This window comes from Papaver somniferum, chromosome 6 (genome assembly GCF_003573695.1).
Source record: "Papaver somniferum cultivar HN1 chromosome 6, ASM357369v1, whole genome shotgun sequence".
NCBI lineage: Eukaryota > Viridiplantae > Streptophyta > Magnoliopsida > Ranunculales > Papaveraceae > Papaver > Papaver somniferum.
Genome location: NC_039363.1, coordinates 18,392,242 through 18,410,629, shown reverse-complemented (window position 1 = coordinate 18,410,629; position 18,388 = coordinate 18,392,242). Strand labels below are relative to the sequence as shown.

General features: G+C 35.3%; 2 protein-coding genes across 2 annotated transcripts; one reads left to right on the top strand and one right to left on the bottom strand.

Moving 5' to 3' along the window:
• The first annotated feature begins 7,179 nt into the window (after window positions 1-7,179).
• On the top strand, window positions 7,180-7,614 carry LOC113290581 (uncharacterized mitochondrial protein AtMg00240-like). The gene has a single exon (XM_026540171.1). The coding sequence runs from the start codon at window positions 7,180-7,182 to the stop codon at window positions 7,612-7,614; it is 435 nt and encodes a 144-aa protein (XP_026395956.1).
• Window positions 7,615-16,320: 8,706 nt separating this feature from the next.
• Window positions 16,321-17,539, bottom strand: LOC113290580 (F-box protein At3g07870-like). Its single transcript, XM_026540170.1, has one exon. It carries the CDS (start codon window positions 17,537-17,539, stop codon window positions 16,406-16,408), a length of 1,134 nt encoding a protein of 377 aa, XP_026395955.1. The 3' UTR covers window positions 16,321-16,405.
• Between the last annotated feature and the right edge of the window lie 849 nt (window positions 17,540-18,388).

Here is an 18,388-nt window from a genome sequence, read left to right as displayed (position 1 = left end):
TTAGGTAGTTTTAATTGATGGCACAGTCTTTGCAAGGTTTGAAAAGATGGATGTCCAAGTCTTTTGTGTAGAATATCACTGGTGATGAGAGAACTGGAGTATGCAGCAGGAGCAGTGTGTGAATTGAATTGAATAGGGTAAAGACCATTTTTATGTGGCCTTTTCAAAAGGATCCTCTGAGAGGTCAAGTCCTTCACATAAAAACCAAAAGAATTAAAAGTTAAAGAGCAGTGGTTGTCTGTGGTAAATTTGTGAACTGACAAAAGGTTTTGAGAGGCTTTTGGCACAACTAAAATGTTATTGAGAGTAAAGGAATGATCATTCACATGTTTTAATGAGTGACCAATATGAGAGATGTGCATACCTTGGCCACTAGCTGTTGAAATCATCTCACCACCATCATAAGGAGAAGAAGTAGTCAGATTAGCATCATTAGAAGTGATGTGATTGTTAGCTCCACTATCTGCATACCAGGGAGAATCATCAAAAATATCTGCAGCTGCTAACATTGCCTGAAGATTTGCTGGTGGAGGTTTGCCTTGATAGGAGAAATTAAGCCTTTGGTGACATTCAGTAGCATCATGATTCTTGCCTTTGCAGATTTGACAAGGTTCAATTTCAGAAGTAGTGCCTCTTCCATGGGAAGGTCTTGAGAAGAAATTAGGATTTGGATGTCGACCACCTCGACCTCTTGATCCACCTCTATGAAAAACTGAGTTTGAGTATGAAGGTATAGGAGTGTAACTAGAAGTAGGTTTTAACTGTTGATAATGTTGAGCCGCAAAAGCTTTGGCTTCAGAATCAGTTTTGGTATTGGTTACATCAATTTCTTCATTCATGAGCAGATTGAACAGTTCCTTGCTTGATACTGGAGGATTACGAATTATAATGGAAGTAGCAAAGGAATGATACTCTAGAGGCAAGCCAGATAAAATAGTTACCACCATTTCAGTGTCTGAAATTTGAGATCCTGCAGATGCAAGTTGATCTTGAAAGCTTTTAATCTCCATTAGATATTTTGATACAGAAATACTCATTTTGAGAGATTGAAGCTTGGTACGAATATGAATTGCATGAGTTGTAGAAGTATGAGCAAATATTTCTTGAATGCTAAGCCACAATCCTCTAGAAGTAGCAACACCAGCAACATAACCAATAGTTGAATCAGAAATTGTTGATTGGATCCAAAGAAGAAGAGTTGTATCTTCAGCAATCCAATCTTGATATTCAGCTAGTTGAGCTCTTGTGGTTCCTTGATCAGGACATGGAAAGGAACCATCGATGAACTTTTCAACCTGAAATTTCTTGAAAAGTGGTAATATTAAAGCTTTCCAGGTGATGAAATTATCATCCTTGAGTTTCAAAGGGATTATATGAGCAATAGTATTGAGCGGAAGTGTGGAAATGCGAACATTAGGTCTTTGATCCATTGAAAGAAATCAAGATTTGAGATAAAATTGAAAAACAGAAATCAAGATTTGAACAAAAAACGAAAGTAAATGAAGGTAGAAGCTAGTATGATGAACAAAACAGATCAAGAATTTGAGGAAATCTTGATAGAAGAACGAATTGAAAAGTTTTAAAAAAAAATCAAAAGTAGATCTGAGAAAGTTTGCAGGAATTGAAGAAACAAAGAATACCGGAGAAAAAACAATCTTCACCCAAGAGAGTATCTGTGAATCACTGTTGCAAGAGAAAAAGAACACATAGTTTTGTTGAAGATGAAGAAAAAATCACCATTCAAGGATCAAAAAGCTTAAAAAGCTTAACCTGCTCTCGATACCATAATGACAGGTGAAAGAAAAATGATATTTCATCTTAATGAAAATCAGTAAATTGTACTTACTAGAGTTTGTCAGGACATTACATTTATATAGACAAACCAATCTACACTATACACGTGTAGTCACAACAGAGATTGGTGGCAGAAAATATAAGTACAGACACTCTAAAGATAAGGGCACCATTAGATAAACGCCAAAATCCTCAAATTCTTCAAGAACTAAAATGATCCACAAATTGAAAATTACGCTCACCAAACGATCGATTGTAATTTATACAAACAACAAAAAGATAAATTAGAACGAACCCGTATTCTCAAATTGAGAGGATTACATCTCATGGTCATGTTTGTTTATCCAGAACCATTACTTTGCTCTTGTTCCGTCTCTTCTCTTTAATCAATCTTTTAATTTATCTTTGTTCCTCTTTCGTGTGTTCTCTTCAATCAATCATTAACTGAATCATCTACTGGATCTATCATTCCAAATATATAAGTAGATGGTTTTCGTGTACAGCAGAACAAGAATAGAGAAAGTTTGTGCACACAGAAGAACAAAAATGGAGAAGGGTTAGATATGAATGGGATCGGCAATCTTTTTCTTAGAAAGCTGTAAGTTCTAACTTATAAGTATGAGAAGGGTAATTAGGTAATGATAATACATATTTTGGACTTTGTCAATGATAATTGACTGATCTAGTAGGCCCTAACGGAATAGTTAACGTGTGTGGCATTTTATATATTTTGAAAAAAACTGTGGCACTTTCTTATATCGGAAATACAAAGTGTGGCACTTTCTTAAAATTCACAAGATTTTTATTCATGCATAATTTTTTTTACAGAAAGTAAATAAAATAAAAAGAAAAAAAAATAATAAAAGAAGCTATACTAACATACAAAAGAAAAAGAAAAACTGTTTAAGAGTTGAAAAAATTCAGAAATTGTTAATGCGCTAATTTAGCTTCATCGAGATTGCACCCGTCGGTAATCTCTGGAACACCACGTAGAACGTACCATTAAAGTAGCATTACCAAGCCCGTTTACCAAATAATTAATGGAAACACGGATTGAGATCTAAAGATTGTAGTATTACCTATACATTACTGACCTTTCTTTTCTCGACTCATTCGGAACCCTCGTGACTCTTTCTTTCTTTCACACAAAATTGTGTCACGAAGACTGGTTTCCCCGAAAAAGTATAAACGATATGGCTGATGATTCCGAAGGGGGATGATATATATTTTTTCTTCTCATCTACATTATAATTTAAGAACAATATCTAAAAACTTCTTTTTATTTATTTGCAATCCAACTCACAAGGTTCTAATATGAGACCATCTCGTTTTACGAATGGGTTCATTCGAGCCCATACAAGTGTCAAAATGGCAAAATAAAGTAGGCAGTTTATCCTGTTTCCCTATCATTCCCTTGAGGAATGGTTAGAGATGAACAGTAACCCAGAACGCAAAGAATAGGGTAGACCACTATGAATATCAGCGTTCCAACATGAAAAAAAGAAAAAGTTACCGGAAATAGAATAAATTGAGGAACAAAAAACGAGGAAGATATCATCACTCCAACTGCAAATAGATTCAAGATTCAGAAGGTTTACAACTTAAATATTCATCTCCACCAACAGCTCAAGCACACAATGTTGAAGAATAAACCACGATACTATGAAGAAGACAGAAGGGATCAACAAGAGTTATTGATATAGTAGTATGGATCAACTATGAGAGTTGACAGAGTATGGTTGGATCAACTGGTACTGTTGACATGAAGTGAATGGATCAACAAGTATTGTTGACACGTAGTATGGTATTTAGAAGTTTACTTGGGTTGCAAGTATTACTGGTTTTAGAGTTTGTTTACGTAAGAGTTTTCTAGAAGTGTCTTTGTTAGAGTTTTATTAAGTTTGTTTATTACTTGAGAGTCAAGTTTGTTAATCATATAAATAGGTTGTTGAGCCATGAGTCGGAACACATCAAATCAGAGAAGTTTGCTTGAGTTTAGTTTTGTGTTCTTTCATTGAGTCTTTGATATCAGATTTTCTACATCTGGTATCAGAGCACTGGTATCAGGTTCTAGGGTTTTGGGTATGAGTTGTTAAGTTGAAGAAGATGACGAGTTTAAGTTCAATTAAGGTACCAGTGTTTGAAGGTAAAAACTTTGAACACTGGAGGTTGCATATGGAGAATATATTCATATACCAAGAGGTATGGGATATTGTGAAAGATGGTTATGTAAAACCAGCAGAAGAAGCTGTAGTTGAAAGAGCTGCGCAAACTCAATTAACTGAACACAGAAAGAAGAATTCTAAAGAAACATATATTCTTCATCAGGGTATTCATGAATCTCTCATGGATAGAGTTATCTATATCAAAAAAGTTAAAAGAGCATGGGATGGTTTGATAAGCTACTACACAGGATCTGACAAGGTCAAGAAGATTGGATTACAAACTTTGAAAAGAAAATATGAATTATTGCATATGGAGACAATTGAAGCAATTTCAGAGTTTTTCTCAAAGACACTGAATCTTGTCAATGAGATGAAGGCCAATGATGGTACTATAGAAGATTCATCCATTGTAGAGAAGATTTTAAGAAGCTTGCCTGAGAAGTTTGAATCAAAGGTTACTGCTATAGAAGAATGCAATACAGTTGCAATTATGACTCTTAATGGGTTGTTGGGTTCATTACAAGCTTATGAACAAAAATTGCTAGAAAAAACAGCAGCTGCAAAACAAGTTGAAGAGGCACTTCCGAGTCAAGTTAACTGGAGAAGTAATCAAGGAAAACCTAATGCTGGAAGTTTTTCAAGGAAGATATAACAATGGAGAAAGATCCAATAATGGAAGTTATAGGAAGCCACTGGACAGACCAAGAATACAATATTATAATTGTGGAGATTTTGGATATATTGCTACTGAGTGTCCAAAACCAAGAAAAACAGTTGTTAATAATTACAAAGCAAATTTTAAAGCTAATATTGCAGAAAGTCAAGAAGAAGAAGCAGAAGAGCAGAAGGATGGAAACATGCTACTTGCATGTCATACAGAAGAAGAGCAACCACAACTTAAGTGGTACTTAGATACTGGTTGTAACAATCATATGTGTGGCTGAAAAGATTTATTTGAAAAGCTTGATGAGTCTTTCAGATCAACAGTAAAGTTTGGCAACAGTTCTACAATTCCAGTTATGGGAAAAGGCAGAATTGGAATAGTTCATAAGAATGGTTCAAAAGCATATATCATGGATGTGTTTTATGTACCAGGTTTACATAAAAACTTGCTGAGTATGGGACAACTATCTGAAAGAGGATATTCTATGAATATTTACAATGGTCTTTGTTTCATCAGAGATAGAAGAAGAAGGTTGATAGCAAAAGTACAGATGACCAATAATAAATTATTTCCTTTGAATATTCAGCATCAAAAGGAATGTTGCTACAGCAGTAGTGTTCATAATGATTCTTGGTTATGGAATAAGAGAATGGGACATGTGAACTTTAATAGTTTACAAACCTTAGCAAAGAAGGAGATAGTGTTAGGATTACCTTTCATTGAACTTCCAGAATCAAGATGTGAAAATTTCATCTTTGGCAAGCATCACAGAGATTCATTCCCAGTCAACAAAGCCAGAAGAGCTGATCAACAGTTGGAGATTGTTCATAGTGATCTGTATGGTCCTATTGAAGTAATTTCACATGGAGGTAATAACTATTTCATAACTTTCATTGATGATTTCAGTAGAAAACCATGGGTATATTTACTTGCACAAAAAAATGATGTTTTTCATGCATTTAGAAGTTTTAAAGCATATGCTGAGAAACAAATTGGTAAGAGCATCAAGATATTAAGAACTGATAGAGGAAAAGAGTATATTGTAGTTGATAAATTCATGGAAGAACATGGTATTCAACATCAATTGACTGCAAGATATACACCACAACAAAATGGAGTTGCAGAGAGGAAGAATAGAACCATAATAGAGATGGAAAGAACTATAAGAAGAACAAAAGATTTACCAAAGAGTTTCTGGGGATATGCAGTTGATACAGCAGTTTACTTACTTAACAGATGTCCTACAAAATTCTTTGAATAATATGACACCAGAAGAAGCCTGGAGAGGTGCAAGACCAAGTGTAAGAGATCTGAAAGTTTTTGGGTGCATTGCATATGCACATATACCTAAAGAACTTAGAAAGAAGTTGGATGACAAAAGTGAAAAGTGTATTCTTGTTGGTTATAGTTTAGTAACCAAATGATATAAGATGTTTAATCCAGAGATGGGAAAATAATTATAATTAGAGATGTGATCTTTGATGAAGATTCAAAATGTAATTGGGATACTGGGTCAACAAACAATGTTGATCCAAATTCTGGGTCAACAAGGAATGTTGGTCCACATACTGGATCAATAAGGAATGTTGATCCACCTGTTGTTGTAAGAACAGTTCCAGTTATAGTTGAAGAAGAAGTGTTGATTCAAGAGGAACATCATGAAGAAGCAAGAACAGAAGCAGTACCACAACAATAAACTACAAGACCAAGAAGAAAATATGTTATACCTGCTAGGTTGAATGATTATGTAATATCAAGAGATGATGAAGACATTGATGAGGATGTTATGAACTTTGCATTGTTTGGAGATTGTGATACTGTAACTTATGAAGAAGCATCAAAAGAACAAGGTTGGATTCAATCCATGAATGAAGAAGTGAAGTCAATTGAGAAGAATGATACATGGGAATTAACAAAACTTCCACCAGGGAAGAAACCTATTGGTGTTAAGTGGATAGACTGAAAGCAAGGTTATTTGCTAAGGGATATAGACAAAGACAAGGAGTAGATTACTCAGAAGTATTTGCACCAGTTGCAAGACTTGATACAGTAAGAATAATAATTGCTTTAGATACACAAAAGCATTGGGAGATATTTCAGATGGATGTTAAGTTAGCATTCTTAAATGGAGTTTTGGAAAAAGAAGTTTACATTGAACAACCAGCAGGTTACATTATGGAGGGGAAGGAGAATGAAGTATACAAGCTAAAAAATGCTTTGTATGGTTTGAAACAAGCACCAAGAGCTTGGTATACACGAATAGATTCTTATTTCATTAAGAAAGGATTTACAAAATGTCCACATGAGCATACTTTACATTTGAAAGATGATACTCTTGGTAATCATATTATAGTATGTTTGTACGTAGATGATCTTATTTTTACTGGAAATAGTTCTGAGATGATCAACGAATTCATGGAGGATATGGTGAAAGAGTTTGAGATGACATATCTTGGTTTAATGTCATATTTTCTTGGCATAGAAGTACAACAATCTGAAAGAGGAATTTTTATCAATCAGTAAAGATATGAAGAAGGTATACTAAAGTGTTTCAAGATGGATAATTGCAATCCAATCTTAACACCAGTAGAGGAGAAATTGAAGTTGACAAGAGAAGGATCAGGAGAACTTGTGAATTCAACAGACTTTAAAGGTCTTGTTGGATGTCTGAGATATTTGATTGTTACAAGACCTGACATTATGTATACAGTGGGTTTGGTTAGTAGATTTATGGAAGAACCCAGACAATCACATTTACAAGCTGCAAAACGTATTCTGAGATATGTTAGAGGAACAACTAATATGGGAATTCTCTATAATGATTCAGAAGATCCAAAATTAGTTGGTTTCACTGGTAGTGATTGGGCTGGTGATACAGAAGGAAGAAGAAGCACATCAAGTTATGGATTTCATTTAGGAACTGGTTTTTCTCTTGGTCATCAAAGAAGCAACAAGTTGTTTCTTTATCTACAACAGAAGCTGAATATATAGCTGCTAGCAACTGTGCTACACAAGATGTATGGTTGAGAATGATGTTGAAGTCATTGTTTCAAGAACAGAAGACACCAACAACAGTAGTTTGTGATAACAAGTCTACAATTTCACTAATCAATAATCCAGTACTTCATGGAAGAATTAAGCATATTGATATCAAATATCATTACATCAGAGAGCTTGTAAGTAATAAAGAGATGGTTGTTGAGTTTGTTGAGAGTGAAGAGCAAGTGGCAGATATTTTTACCAAGTCTTTGAAGTCTAAAACTTTCATTTACTTGCGTGGAAAGTTGGGGATGATTAGCAAAGAGTATCTTGGTTTAAGGGAGGATGTTGAAGAATAAACCAAGATAGTGTGAAGAAGATATAAGGGATCAACAAGAGTTGTTGATACAGTAGTATGGATCAACTATGAGAGTTGACAGAGTATGGTTGGATCAACTGGTGCAGTTTGTTGGATATTTTCAACAAACCCTTAATTTGTAGGCGCTACACAGAGTTTTCAGATATTTTCAACAAACCCTTCATAAGCTAGTTGTGCATCAAATGGATGTCAAAACCGCTTTTCTAAATGGTGATTTAGAAGAAGAGATATATATGGAACAACCTGAAGGTTTCATATTACCAGGCCAAGAGAAGAAAGTGTGTAAGTTAGTGAAATCCCTCTATGGCTTGAAGGAAGCTCCCATGCAATGGCATGAGAAGTTTGACAAAGTGGCTTTGTCATATGGTTTTGTTGTGAATGATGCTGATAAATGTATCTATAGTAAATAAGAAAAATCTGGATGTGTAATTCTCTGTTTGTATGTTGATGACATGCTTATTTTTGGGTCTGACTTGTCTATTGTGGAAGATACTAAGAAGTTTCTTAGTTATAATTTTGACATGAAAGATCTAGGGGAGGCTGATGTGATATTAGGAATTAAAATCCTAAGAAAGGGAGATGAGTTGGTTTTAACCCAATCTCATTACATTGAGAAATTTCTCAAGAAATATGGTCATTTTGATGAAAAACCATCCCCTAGACCTTTATATCCTAGTGTAAAATTAATGAAGAACGCTGAAAGATCTCATAAACAACTTGAGTATTCTAGTGTTGTTGGTAGTCTTATGTATGTTATGCATTGCACAAGACCGGACATAGCCCAAGCAGTGGGAGTGCTATGTTGTTTCTCAAGTAACCCGGGAATTGAACATTGGAAAGCAATTTCAAGAGTGTTGGCTTACTTGAAGGGAACCATATACTATGGTTTACATTTCCATAGTTATCCCGTTGTATTTGAAGGATACAGTGATGCAAACTGGAACGACGTAGAATCCAAATCCAAGTCAACAAGTGGATGGATATTCACATTGGGAGGTGTTGTTGTGTCTGGAGTTCCAAGAAGTAGACCTGCATTTCTGATTCAACAATGTTATCAGAATTGATTGCACTGCAGATGCATGTAAGGAGGCAGATTGGCTTAGAAACTTACTAGTAGAAATCCCATTATGGAAGAAGCCAACTCTGTTGGTCATGGTTAACTGTGATAATCAGGCTACGATCTATAAGATCTCAAACAAGACTTATAATGGAAAGTTAAGACATGCTAGTCTTAGATTGTAAGAAATTACTCAAAAGGGGAGTAGTTGCAGTGAACTATATTGAATCGAAAAAGAACTCGGCGGATCATTTTAAAAAGTGTCTACCAAAGGAAGTGTTTTCAATAAAGTATAAGGAGATAGAACTCAGGTCTATGAAGGAAGTTCGATCACCAATAACGGAAACCCAACTTATGTCTTGAAAAGATAGACTAAGTTCAATGTGGTACTAACAAGTTATTGAAGTGGTTATGGTACATTAAACTAAAACTTCCCATTGTCCTTCTAGTGTGGTGATTCTGCATGATCTTAGGGATGGATGAAAATCCTTAATAAGTCTAACTTTTATCACAAGGTGTCTCGCAGAAACACCTTCGAGACTTACCTATATGAGTATATGGAAATCAGGTCGTTTCCTATGAGAATAAGACCGTTCTCAGAAAAGGACTCATGAATCCAGGAGAAAGCATGGGGCCGTTAATGTGCGAGCTATAGAATACACTACTATCGGAAATCAATGTGTGGAGGTTCCGATTTTATCACAAGGGGTACTTGGTTCAAGATTAAATTCACCATAGGACCTCGATAAAACTTTGAATATCTTACACTAAGTGAAGGTTCAAACCCAAAAGGTACCTATCGTTTATGTATTGGCTCCAACGATGATTCTTTGTCTCAACTTAGCTTGAACTACGTTGGCTTGATCCCACTCGGGTACGTAGGCAGTCACTTGAGTGATGCAGCCACTCCAATTTCAAAACTTTTTATGCTTTGTTTTGGTTTTTTGAAAATAAGGGGAGAATGTTGGATATTTTCAACAAACCCTTAATTTGTAGGCACTACACAGAGTTTTCGGTGACAGTTATTTTTCTGCGACAGAGTTGTACAAACAGGCATCATTTCGCTACATAGAGTTTTCGGCGATAGGTATTTTTATGTTTTAGGTTTCTAATTACAGTTAGAAAAACTGAACAGAAATATCGTTTTTCCAAACAGACACCATTGTTGGAAGAGATGTCAGTTCGCACTGAAAGGATGCATGTTGGAGATGAGGAATCATCTTCAACAAATGCTAAACTATCTATAAATTGCGTCTTTGTTTTCCATTCAAACACACATCAACAGATGCTAAACTATCTATAGGGCTTCCAGTATCTTGATGGCAATATTCATTGACCTATTTGTACTCGCCAATTCAATTGGGAAGGGTCGAATAATTGTCGAAAAGAATCTATGTTAGAGCTTTGAACCCAGAAGACAACATTCTTTTCTTCACCCTGATTTAGTGTCAATTTTCCAACACAGTTGACATGAAGTGAATGGATCAACAAGTATTATTGAACGTAGTACGGTATTTAGAAGTTTACTTCGGTAGCAAGTATTACTGGTTTTAGAGTTTGTTTACGAAGAGTTTTCTAGAAATGTCTTTGTTAGAGTTTGATTAAGTTAGGAAAGTGTTTATTATTTGAGAGTCAAATTTGTTAATCATATAAATAGGTTGTTGAGCCATGAGTCGAAACACATCAAATAAGAGAAGTTCGCTTGAGTTTAGTTTTGTGTTCTTTCGTTAAGTCTTTGACATCAGATTTTCTACACACAACTCTTTTTATCGACAAGCATTATCATTATAAGTGTATCAATTAAGCATCCACTAAACAAAATCTTTATGACGAAAAATTAATATAACTACTGTAGCCGCAAGGAGTAGGATTGTGATAATTGTCCAGACGATTTTAGAACGAGTGCTACAATTGCTATCTTCTTCTTGATCATCATTCATCCTAGAATAAAAATAATACTCCCTCCGTCCCACTCCTAAGTGACCTATTTGAAATTTGCACAATTTTTAAGGAAAGCAAGGAAAATAGTATTTTTAATCATTTTTTACAATTATACCCTTATGAATAATAACTAGTGAAATTTAAAAATGGTTTATCTCTCAAAATACTCCACGGATGTTCGCAAATTTCATACAATTGAAAAGCATTTTAAAACACGTACGTAACGAATATAAACATGCCTATCAAATTATACATATTTCATATATTATTTATAATTAACTAAAAGGATAATTCCGGAATATCTCATTGTTTAGTGATATAGGTCACTTATCATTGGGACAAAATCTAAAATCAAATAGGTCACTTAGGAGTGGGACGGAGGGAGTAAGAAAAAAAACAATCAGATCATATTAAAACATTCATAATCCTCAACAACACCACCAAAACCACCAGCTCCTCCACCATTTCCCAAGATTGAAATACAAGATATCCCAGCACCACTAAGATGAATAAAACTAGAAGCAAAGCCACCTTCAAATGCAATAGACATCATTCAAGAAAGAAAAACTCTCCAACAAAAAAACTCTGAAAAAATCTCTGATGCATTTCAAGGAAAACCGGAAATTTATCAAGTTATAAAAATGGGTTTTGAAATTAGAATGAGATGATTCCCATGATCTTAGAAGAAGAAGAAGAAGTGTATAGAGAAATCGTTTCAAAAAGATGTCGGAGCCCAGCTTGTTGCTAGGTTACCAACTAAAGACTTGGTATAAGTTTAACAAATCGTTTTCGTAATAAATAAACAAAAGTAAGTGATGAAAAAAAAAAGTATAGAGAAGAAGAAAGAAAAATATACTCAGAACTAACCTGAATCAGTCATTGCCATTACCCCAATTGCCCCTTCGTCCGCCATTGCTAATTCTAACTAGCTAGCACTTGTGAGAGAAAAGATAGTTGAAATTTCCATCAAAGGATACAAGGAAAACCATGTAAAAGTATAGGTAAGTTTTAATGCATGGTGGACAGTGAACCCACTTTATGTTACTCTCTCATTCCAATTTTACTCTGTCTTATGAAGCTTTTTCACAATACTAAAATGGCTCATCTAGTGGAAAACTTGCAGGTGCTATTATCAGCTAACATTTATTCTCCTATCTCATCAGACGCGTCATCACAACAACTACGGGATACGGACAAACAAAAGTTACAAGACGGATGTTGACAAACAAGGATAATGATTATGAGCCTGTGAAAGGCACCTGCTCATGCGATCCGCTTAGAAACATAATTAGGAACAGCTAACAAGTGGAAAATGTCTGAAACAAATTAAATTAAGGGCTGAAACAAAATAATTAATGGAGTTTTAAGCATTTCAGAACATGACTAAGAAGGATAATAATATTTGTCTTTAGCATACTTAAAATCCCATGATGTGATCTTGAATTCTGTCAACATATTTCTGTGAAAACCCCAAACTCCAGGTAGTTAATGTTAATCAATTTCTGGTTGGACCCTCACTTTTAATCCATGTGATCCTCTTTTTTGTAATGCTAGCAGCAGTTCACTTTGATAACTTGATTGAGATATAATGTGTTCACTAATATTCCATGATACCGCTGAAATTTATGTGCTGCAGCCACATATGATTTGTCCCAGTGATTTCACCATATTCATGAACTGGTCTTGTTTGCCCGTTGCCACTTTATCCACATCTCTTCCTCTCATCGTCTCGTGTGAATCTAAGCTTACCAATTGCAGGCCCAATTACCTGATGAGGCTCATCAATTTTTTTGCAATGGTATTTGCTGGTACTGGAAATTGTAACGGCTCTGATTTTGAAAATCCTTGTACATTTTGGCACAAAAGCAAAGTACAGTAAAGATTAGTAGTTGGCCAGTAACTTTCAACCAAGGAGGTCGATCAATCGCTCAATTCTTTAAGCAGGCAGGCAGTAATGAAACAGAAAGATCGCACTGAACCCAACTAGACTGGTTCACCTCTATGTTTTAACACTAGGAAAAACTGTACAAGAATAGATACTGACACCGGAATGTCAACAAAGAAAAATAAACCACCAGAGATGACTTACTTTAAAAAGATAGTCGATACATGCTACTCCCTCCGTCCTAGTTTACTTGTTTAAAATGGTTTTTGCACACAGATTAAGAAAAGTAGAGAAAGGAATTCTTTTTTCCAAAATTACCCCAAACTAGTATTTAAGATACATATCTAGTTTTTTGGTCTAGTATTTAAGAATTGAAAAAAAAAAAATTGTTATAGTTGGAGAAGAAAGGAATAAAGGATATATAGAGAGATGAGTATTTAGAATATCATGGGAAATAGAATTACATAGTTCTCAATACCATGACCTGATTCCAACATAGGGGTAAATTAGGATAAAATGGGGAAAATATGAAACTTAGAAACTAAACTAGGACAAAAAAATGCCCAATTTAAACAAGTAAACTAGGACGGAGGGAGTATATTTGAGTTTTGAAGAACTTTTCACTCTTCCACTCAGGTTAATGGGCTTGTGGGCTATGGTGTATTAGGCCAGCCTGTTAGGCTTGCGTCTCTCTTTAATTTTGAACGATTTTTTGGGGACCGGCCTTTTTTTGGAACCACTGTTTTATAAGGACCACTTTTAAAAAACCCTAGTTTTGTGGACGAACTTTCTGAAAGGAAGAACACAAAGAACAGTTCGGTTTAACGAAATTTAAAATTATGGTTCGCGAAAAGGTTTTAAAATTCTTTTATAACCGAACTTTATACCATTATTACAACAATAACTGTTGAAATTTAACCTAACCGAACTTTGTTATTTTTGCAACTACGTTGAGTTTGGCCCTATAATTATAATGGATGTCCTAAAATGCAGCCATTACTAATCTGTCCTTAACCCTAATTAAGATTTAGACTAAATAATAACCACCAAAATATAAATTTAACCTAATCCTAATCTATATTAACAAAAATCCAAAATCAGACCCCTCCTCTACCTAGCCGCACAAGATAGGTTTCGGGGAGAAAAAAAATTTGCTTCTCTTTTTCTTCTTCCTTTCAACATCGTTTTCATCGATTAATCGTCGATTCATAAAATTTTCATCGTCGATTAATCAATCAAGTATAAGAATGGTTCTTCGAAAGAAAACCACAAGACTCCCTGGAGAAGGTCATGGATTGGCATATCTAGCAAATCTCCCAAGTGAATTTGAGATTAATAAAGAAGTGGAATCGGAAGGAAAAGCCATAATCGGGTATCAAAGACGCAAGAAGAACCTCGATTCTGCCATGACAAAAATCCGCAGGTATTTTCCAACAAACCTATTACTTTTAATTTGATTTTGATTCGTTAAAATTGAAATAGAAGTCATCAAAACAAGGTTTATTTGGAAGTTACAGTGTGTTTTTCGGTTGGGAGTAGTTTCGAAAAAACCCTAATTTTGTAGACGAACTTTCTGAAAGGAAGAACACGAAGAACAGTTCGGTTTAACGAAATTTAAAATTATGGTTCGCGAAAAGGTTTTAAAATTCTTTTGTAACCGAACTTTATACCATTATTACAACAATAATTGTTGAAATTTGACCTAACCGAACTTTGTTATTTTTGCAACTATGTTGAGTTTAGTCGTAACCGAACTTTACCTTCATTGGATTATGTGGAGTTCGGTTGGTTTGCAACAAAAAAAAAAGTAAATACCTTCTAACCGAACTTCACCATAAATGCATACATGTGGAGTTCAGTTTGTTCGCCTTTGTTTTTAAAAGATTTTTGTAACCGAACTATACCCTAATTGCATATATGTGGAGTTCGGTTGGTTCGCAAAATCACTTTAAATAATTTTGTTACCGAACTATCCCTAATTGTATATATGTGGAGTTCGTTGGTTCGCAAAATCACTTTACTAACCGAACTCTTCTTTGAGAACTTTTGCTGCTAACCAAAATTAGAGTTGGGTTTATTCGAGAACTTTGCTACTAACCAAACCTTACACTGAGAACCATTATGTTGCGTCTAATTTAGTCGATCATTTATCGGTTAAACTAATATCTTTTGTTTTCTTGATTAGTGGCAAAGGTAAAAAATCAAACCAACCTTTACCGGAAGCTAACCTGCATGAGTACCGGAAACTGACACTAGACTCTCCACATAAGTTTCTATACTGCACTTGTTCTCTGAGATACTGCAGTTGTTTCCTGAGATGCGACAGATCTTGGAAATTTTAGATTTGCGGTGCACTGGGTCTGGGTCGTATGCAACAAAATAAGTAGCTGCGTCACCAAATTTGACCGTGAATATAACTTCACCACTCTTGAGTTCGCATTGTAATGTCATACAGCACACAATTGGGTCTTCCACTGAGATTTGAGCAACGAACAATTTAGTCCAAGATTCTCTCACTTTGTGATCCTTCATAACCCATACTTTAGTATCATCACAACCAAGAAAAACTACACAAAGGCACCCTCCTAAAACATTTAAAACCAAACAGTTCATCGACTTGTGGAGTAAGTGAAACTTCCTGAAATTCTCGCTTTTGGATAATGTGATAAGGGTATGGAGTTGCAATCCAGTAAAGAACCCCGTTAACAAATGCACGAGTGCAAGAATATATTATATCATAGGAACGATGTTAATGTTTTCCATGAATCCGATCCTAATGCATACACTTGAACTTCAGAACCATAACAAACCCGTCGATCATAAGTACTGCTGCTATCAAAGCCGTAGAGAGCACTAACTTTAGCAATCCTGTAATCATCTGTATCGCAATTATAACCAAGTTCGTAGTTGGGTTCCAAAGGCAAAGATCAATATCCACCGTATCCCTATGGTTTCTCATACGACTTCCCATCAAAATCAAACCATTGCAAATTTAAGCTACGCAAACTGCTGAACATGCTCATGTTGGCGGGTGCTACAACTCTTCCATTCAGATTACTGGACTTGTGTGCTAAGGTGTATATTAAGCCATTTTGATAGGCTCGTGTCTAATTTTTACTCCTCGAGTAAGAAACCTATTTTAAGGGCTGCAAAGAGGTAATTTATCACATGAAGATAGTACCCCTCAAGCAAAAGAAGTAAAAGCCTCAAATTAAGCACATTCTTCTCCAGTATAGCCTATTTTTTCTTTACTTATCATGCGAATAGGAACTTAGTGAGACCTATTATACTTGCTCTGCCAGTTTCCGACGCTTTAATTTGATACTTGCTTGCTGCTTGTTTTTGGGGAGTTGGAAATTCATGCTCCATTGCATGAGTACTGGAAATTGGCACTAGACTCTCAACATAAGTTTCTATGCTACAATTGTTTCCTAAGATGGGATAGATATTGGGAACTTTAGGTTCATGGTGCACTGAGTCATATGTAAAAAAAAAATAAGTGTCTGAGACACCAAACTGTTTGAGTGTGAATAAAAAAACTTCACCATTCTTGAGTTCGCATTGGAATGTCATACGGCACAACGATGGGTATTAATTTGACTGCAATTTGGACAACAAACAATTTGGTCCATGACTCTCTCACTTTGTGATCCTTCATAACCCATACTTCAGTATCATTACGACCCAGAAAGACTACACAAAGGCACCCTCCTAAAACACTTAATGTAGTTCTCCTCACTGGAGAGTTAAAACCAAATAGTTCAATGACTTGTGAAGGTAGTGGAACTTCCCTGAAATTCTCGCCTTTGATATCGAAAGAAAGAATTAAGTTAGATTTTTGGACAGTGTCAGAATGACATCGAGTTGCTATCCAATAAAGAGCCCCATTAACAGATGCACGAGTGGAAGAATCTACTATCTTATAAGGAACGATGTTGGGTAATGTTTTCCATGAATCCGAACCTAATGTGTACACTTGAACTTCAGAACCACAATAAACACCTTGAGCATTGCTATCGTAGTCATAGAAAGCATTAGCTTTAACAATCTTGTAATCATCCGTCTCACAATCGTAACCAAGCCCGTACGTGACTTTGGATTGCTTTACCTGTAAAACTTGAGAGCACGCCGGTCCGTACTTGACTTCTGAATCAAGTTCTATTTCCTTGATCTCTTTTGTAGTTGGGTTCCATAGGCAAAGATTTATATCCCTAGGCCGGCTTCTTCTCGTACGGCTTCTCATCAAAATCAAACCATTACAAGAGCCGTGAATGTCAAACAATATATCTGGATCCTTAACCAGTTGAGATTTTAATGGAAAATCCAATAAATTAATAGACTCAAAGCAGTCATCTTGAAGTGCTGTTAATGATGATGATTTTCCTCTAAGTATATTAAACTCTTGGTGACGGCTTATTGAAAAACAATTAAAGGTTCCACTTTCGATGCTATTTTTAAGATGCCTTTTAATAAAACTAGGGTCTCTGGATAACCAATTGCGCCAGTTTTTGCATACGCACCTGAATCGGATTATAGATTTTACTGGTAACATCAAAAGGATGTCTACAATGATATCATCCGGGAGGCTTGGCGTAGTCTCTTCCTTTTCTCCATCTACTATTATTGTTAATGGTGTTTGCAACGATCGTTCCCGTTTTCTTGTAGTTTTCTTCATGCCTGAAACTGTGATAATATTGTACCGAAACAGAGAAAGAGTTGGAATGGGGTTTAGGGTTTATATTTGGAAGAGCATCAAGAAACCAAAGTGTCATGCATTATAATAGTTGCTCATCGAGGAAAAATCGAACTATAATTTTGGGCATACCAAAATCTTCCAAGGCATACTGAATGAAGACAAAAAAGATTGTGAAATAGCAAAATCAAATAACCCCTTAACCCAAAAAAAATTTAATGGCAAATCTGCCCTTTACGTATTAGTGTTAATAACCTTAATTAGTGATTAAATATTTTGCTTAGTGATTAAAATAATTTTCAGAATTATAAAAGTTGTTTAGATGAAAATTTTGAGGATGAGTTGTTTACACAAACTCAAGATGATGATTTTTATGAGCCAAATCCTGATGATGAAGACATTGATGAGGAACCCAATGCTTCTAATACACAGGTACACTTATATCATATACTTAATCTCACTTCTATAGCTCTCAATTATCAAAAGTTAGGCTTTTTAAATCATGGTTCGGCGAAACAGGTTGAGGTTCGGCTCACATCTATGAGCCGAATCTACCAATTGATGAACGGTTCGGCTTACTGAGTCTGTTTACTGCATGTGCCGAACCGTTTGCTAGACACTAGTTCGGCTTATATGAAAGTTTCATAGTAAGTCGAACAACATCCTGAATAGCTCGGAAAAAAATAATTACCAGTTCGGCTTATATTTCGAAAATCGTATGAGCCGAACATCAATTTGTTATTTTTTGGGTTAAAATATTGTTATTGATTCGGCACATATTGAGAATATCGTAATAGCCGAACCTCGTTAATGTGCTAGGTTCGGCACATA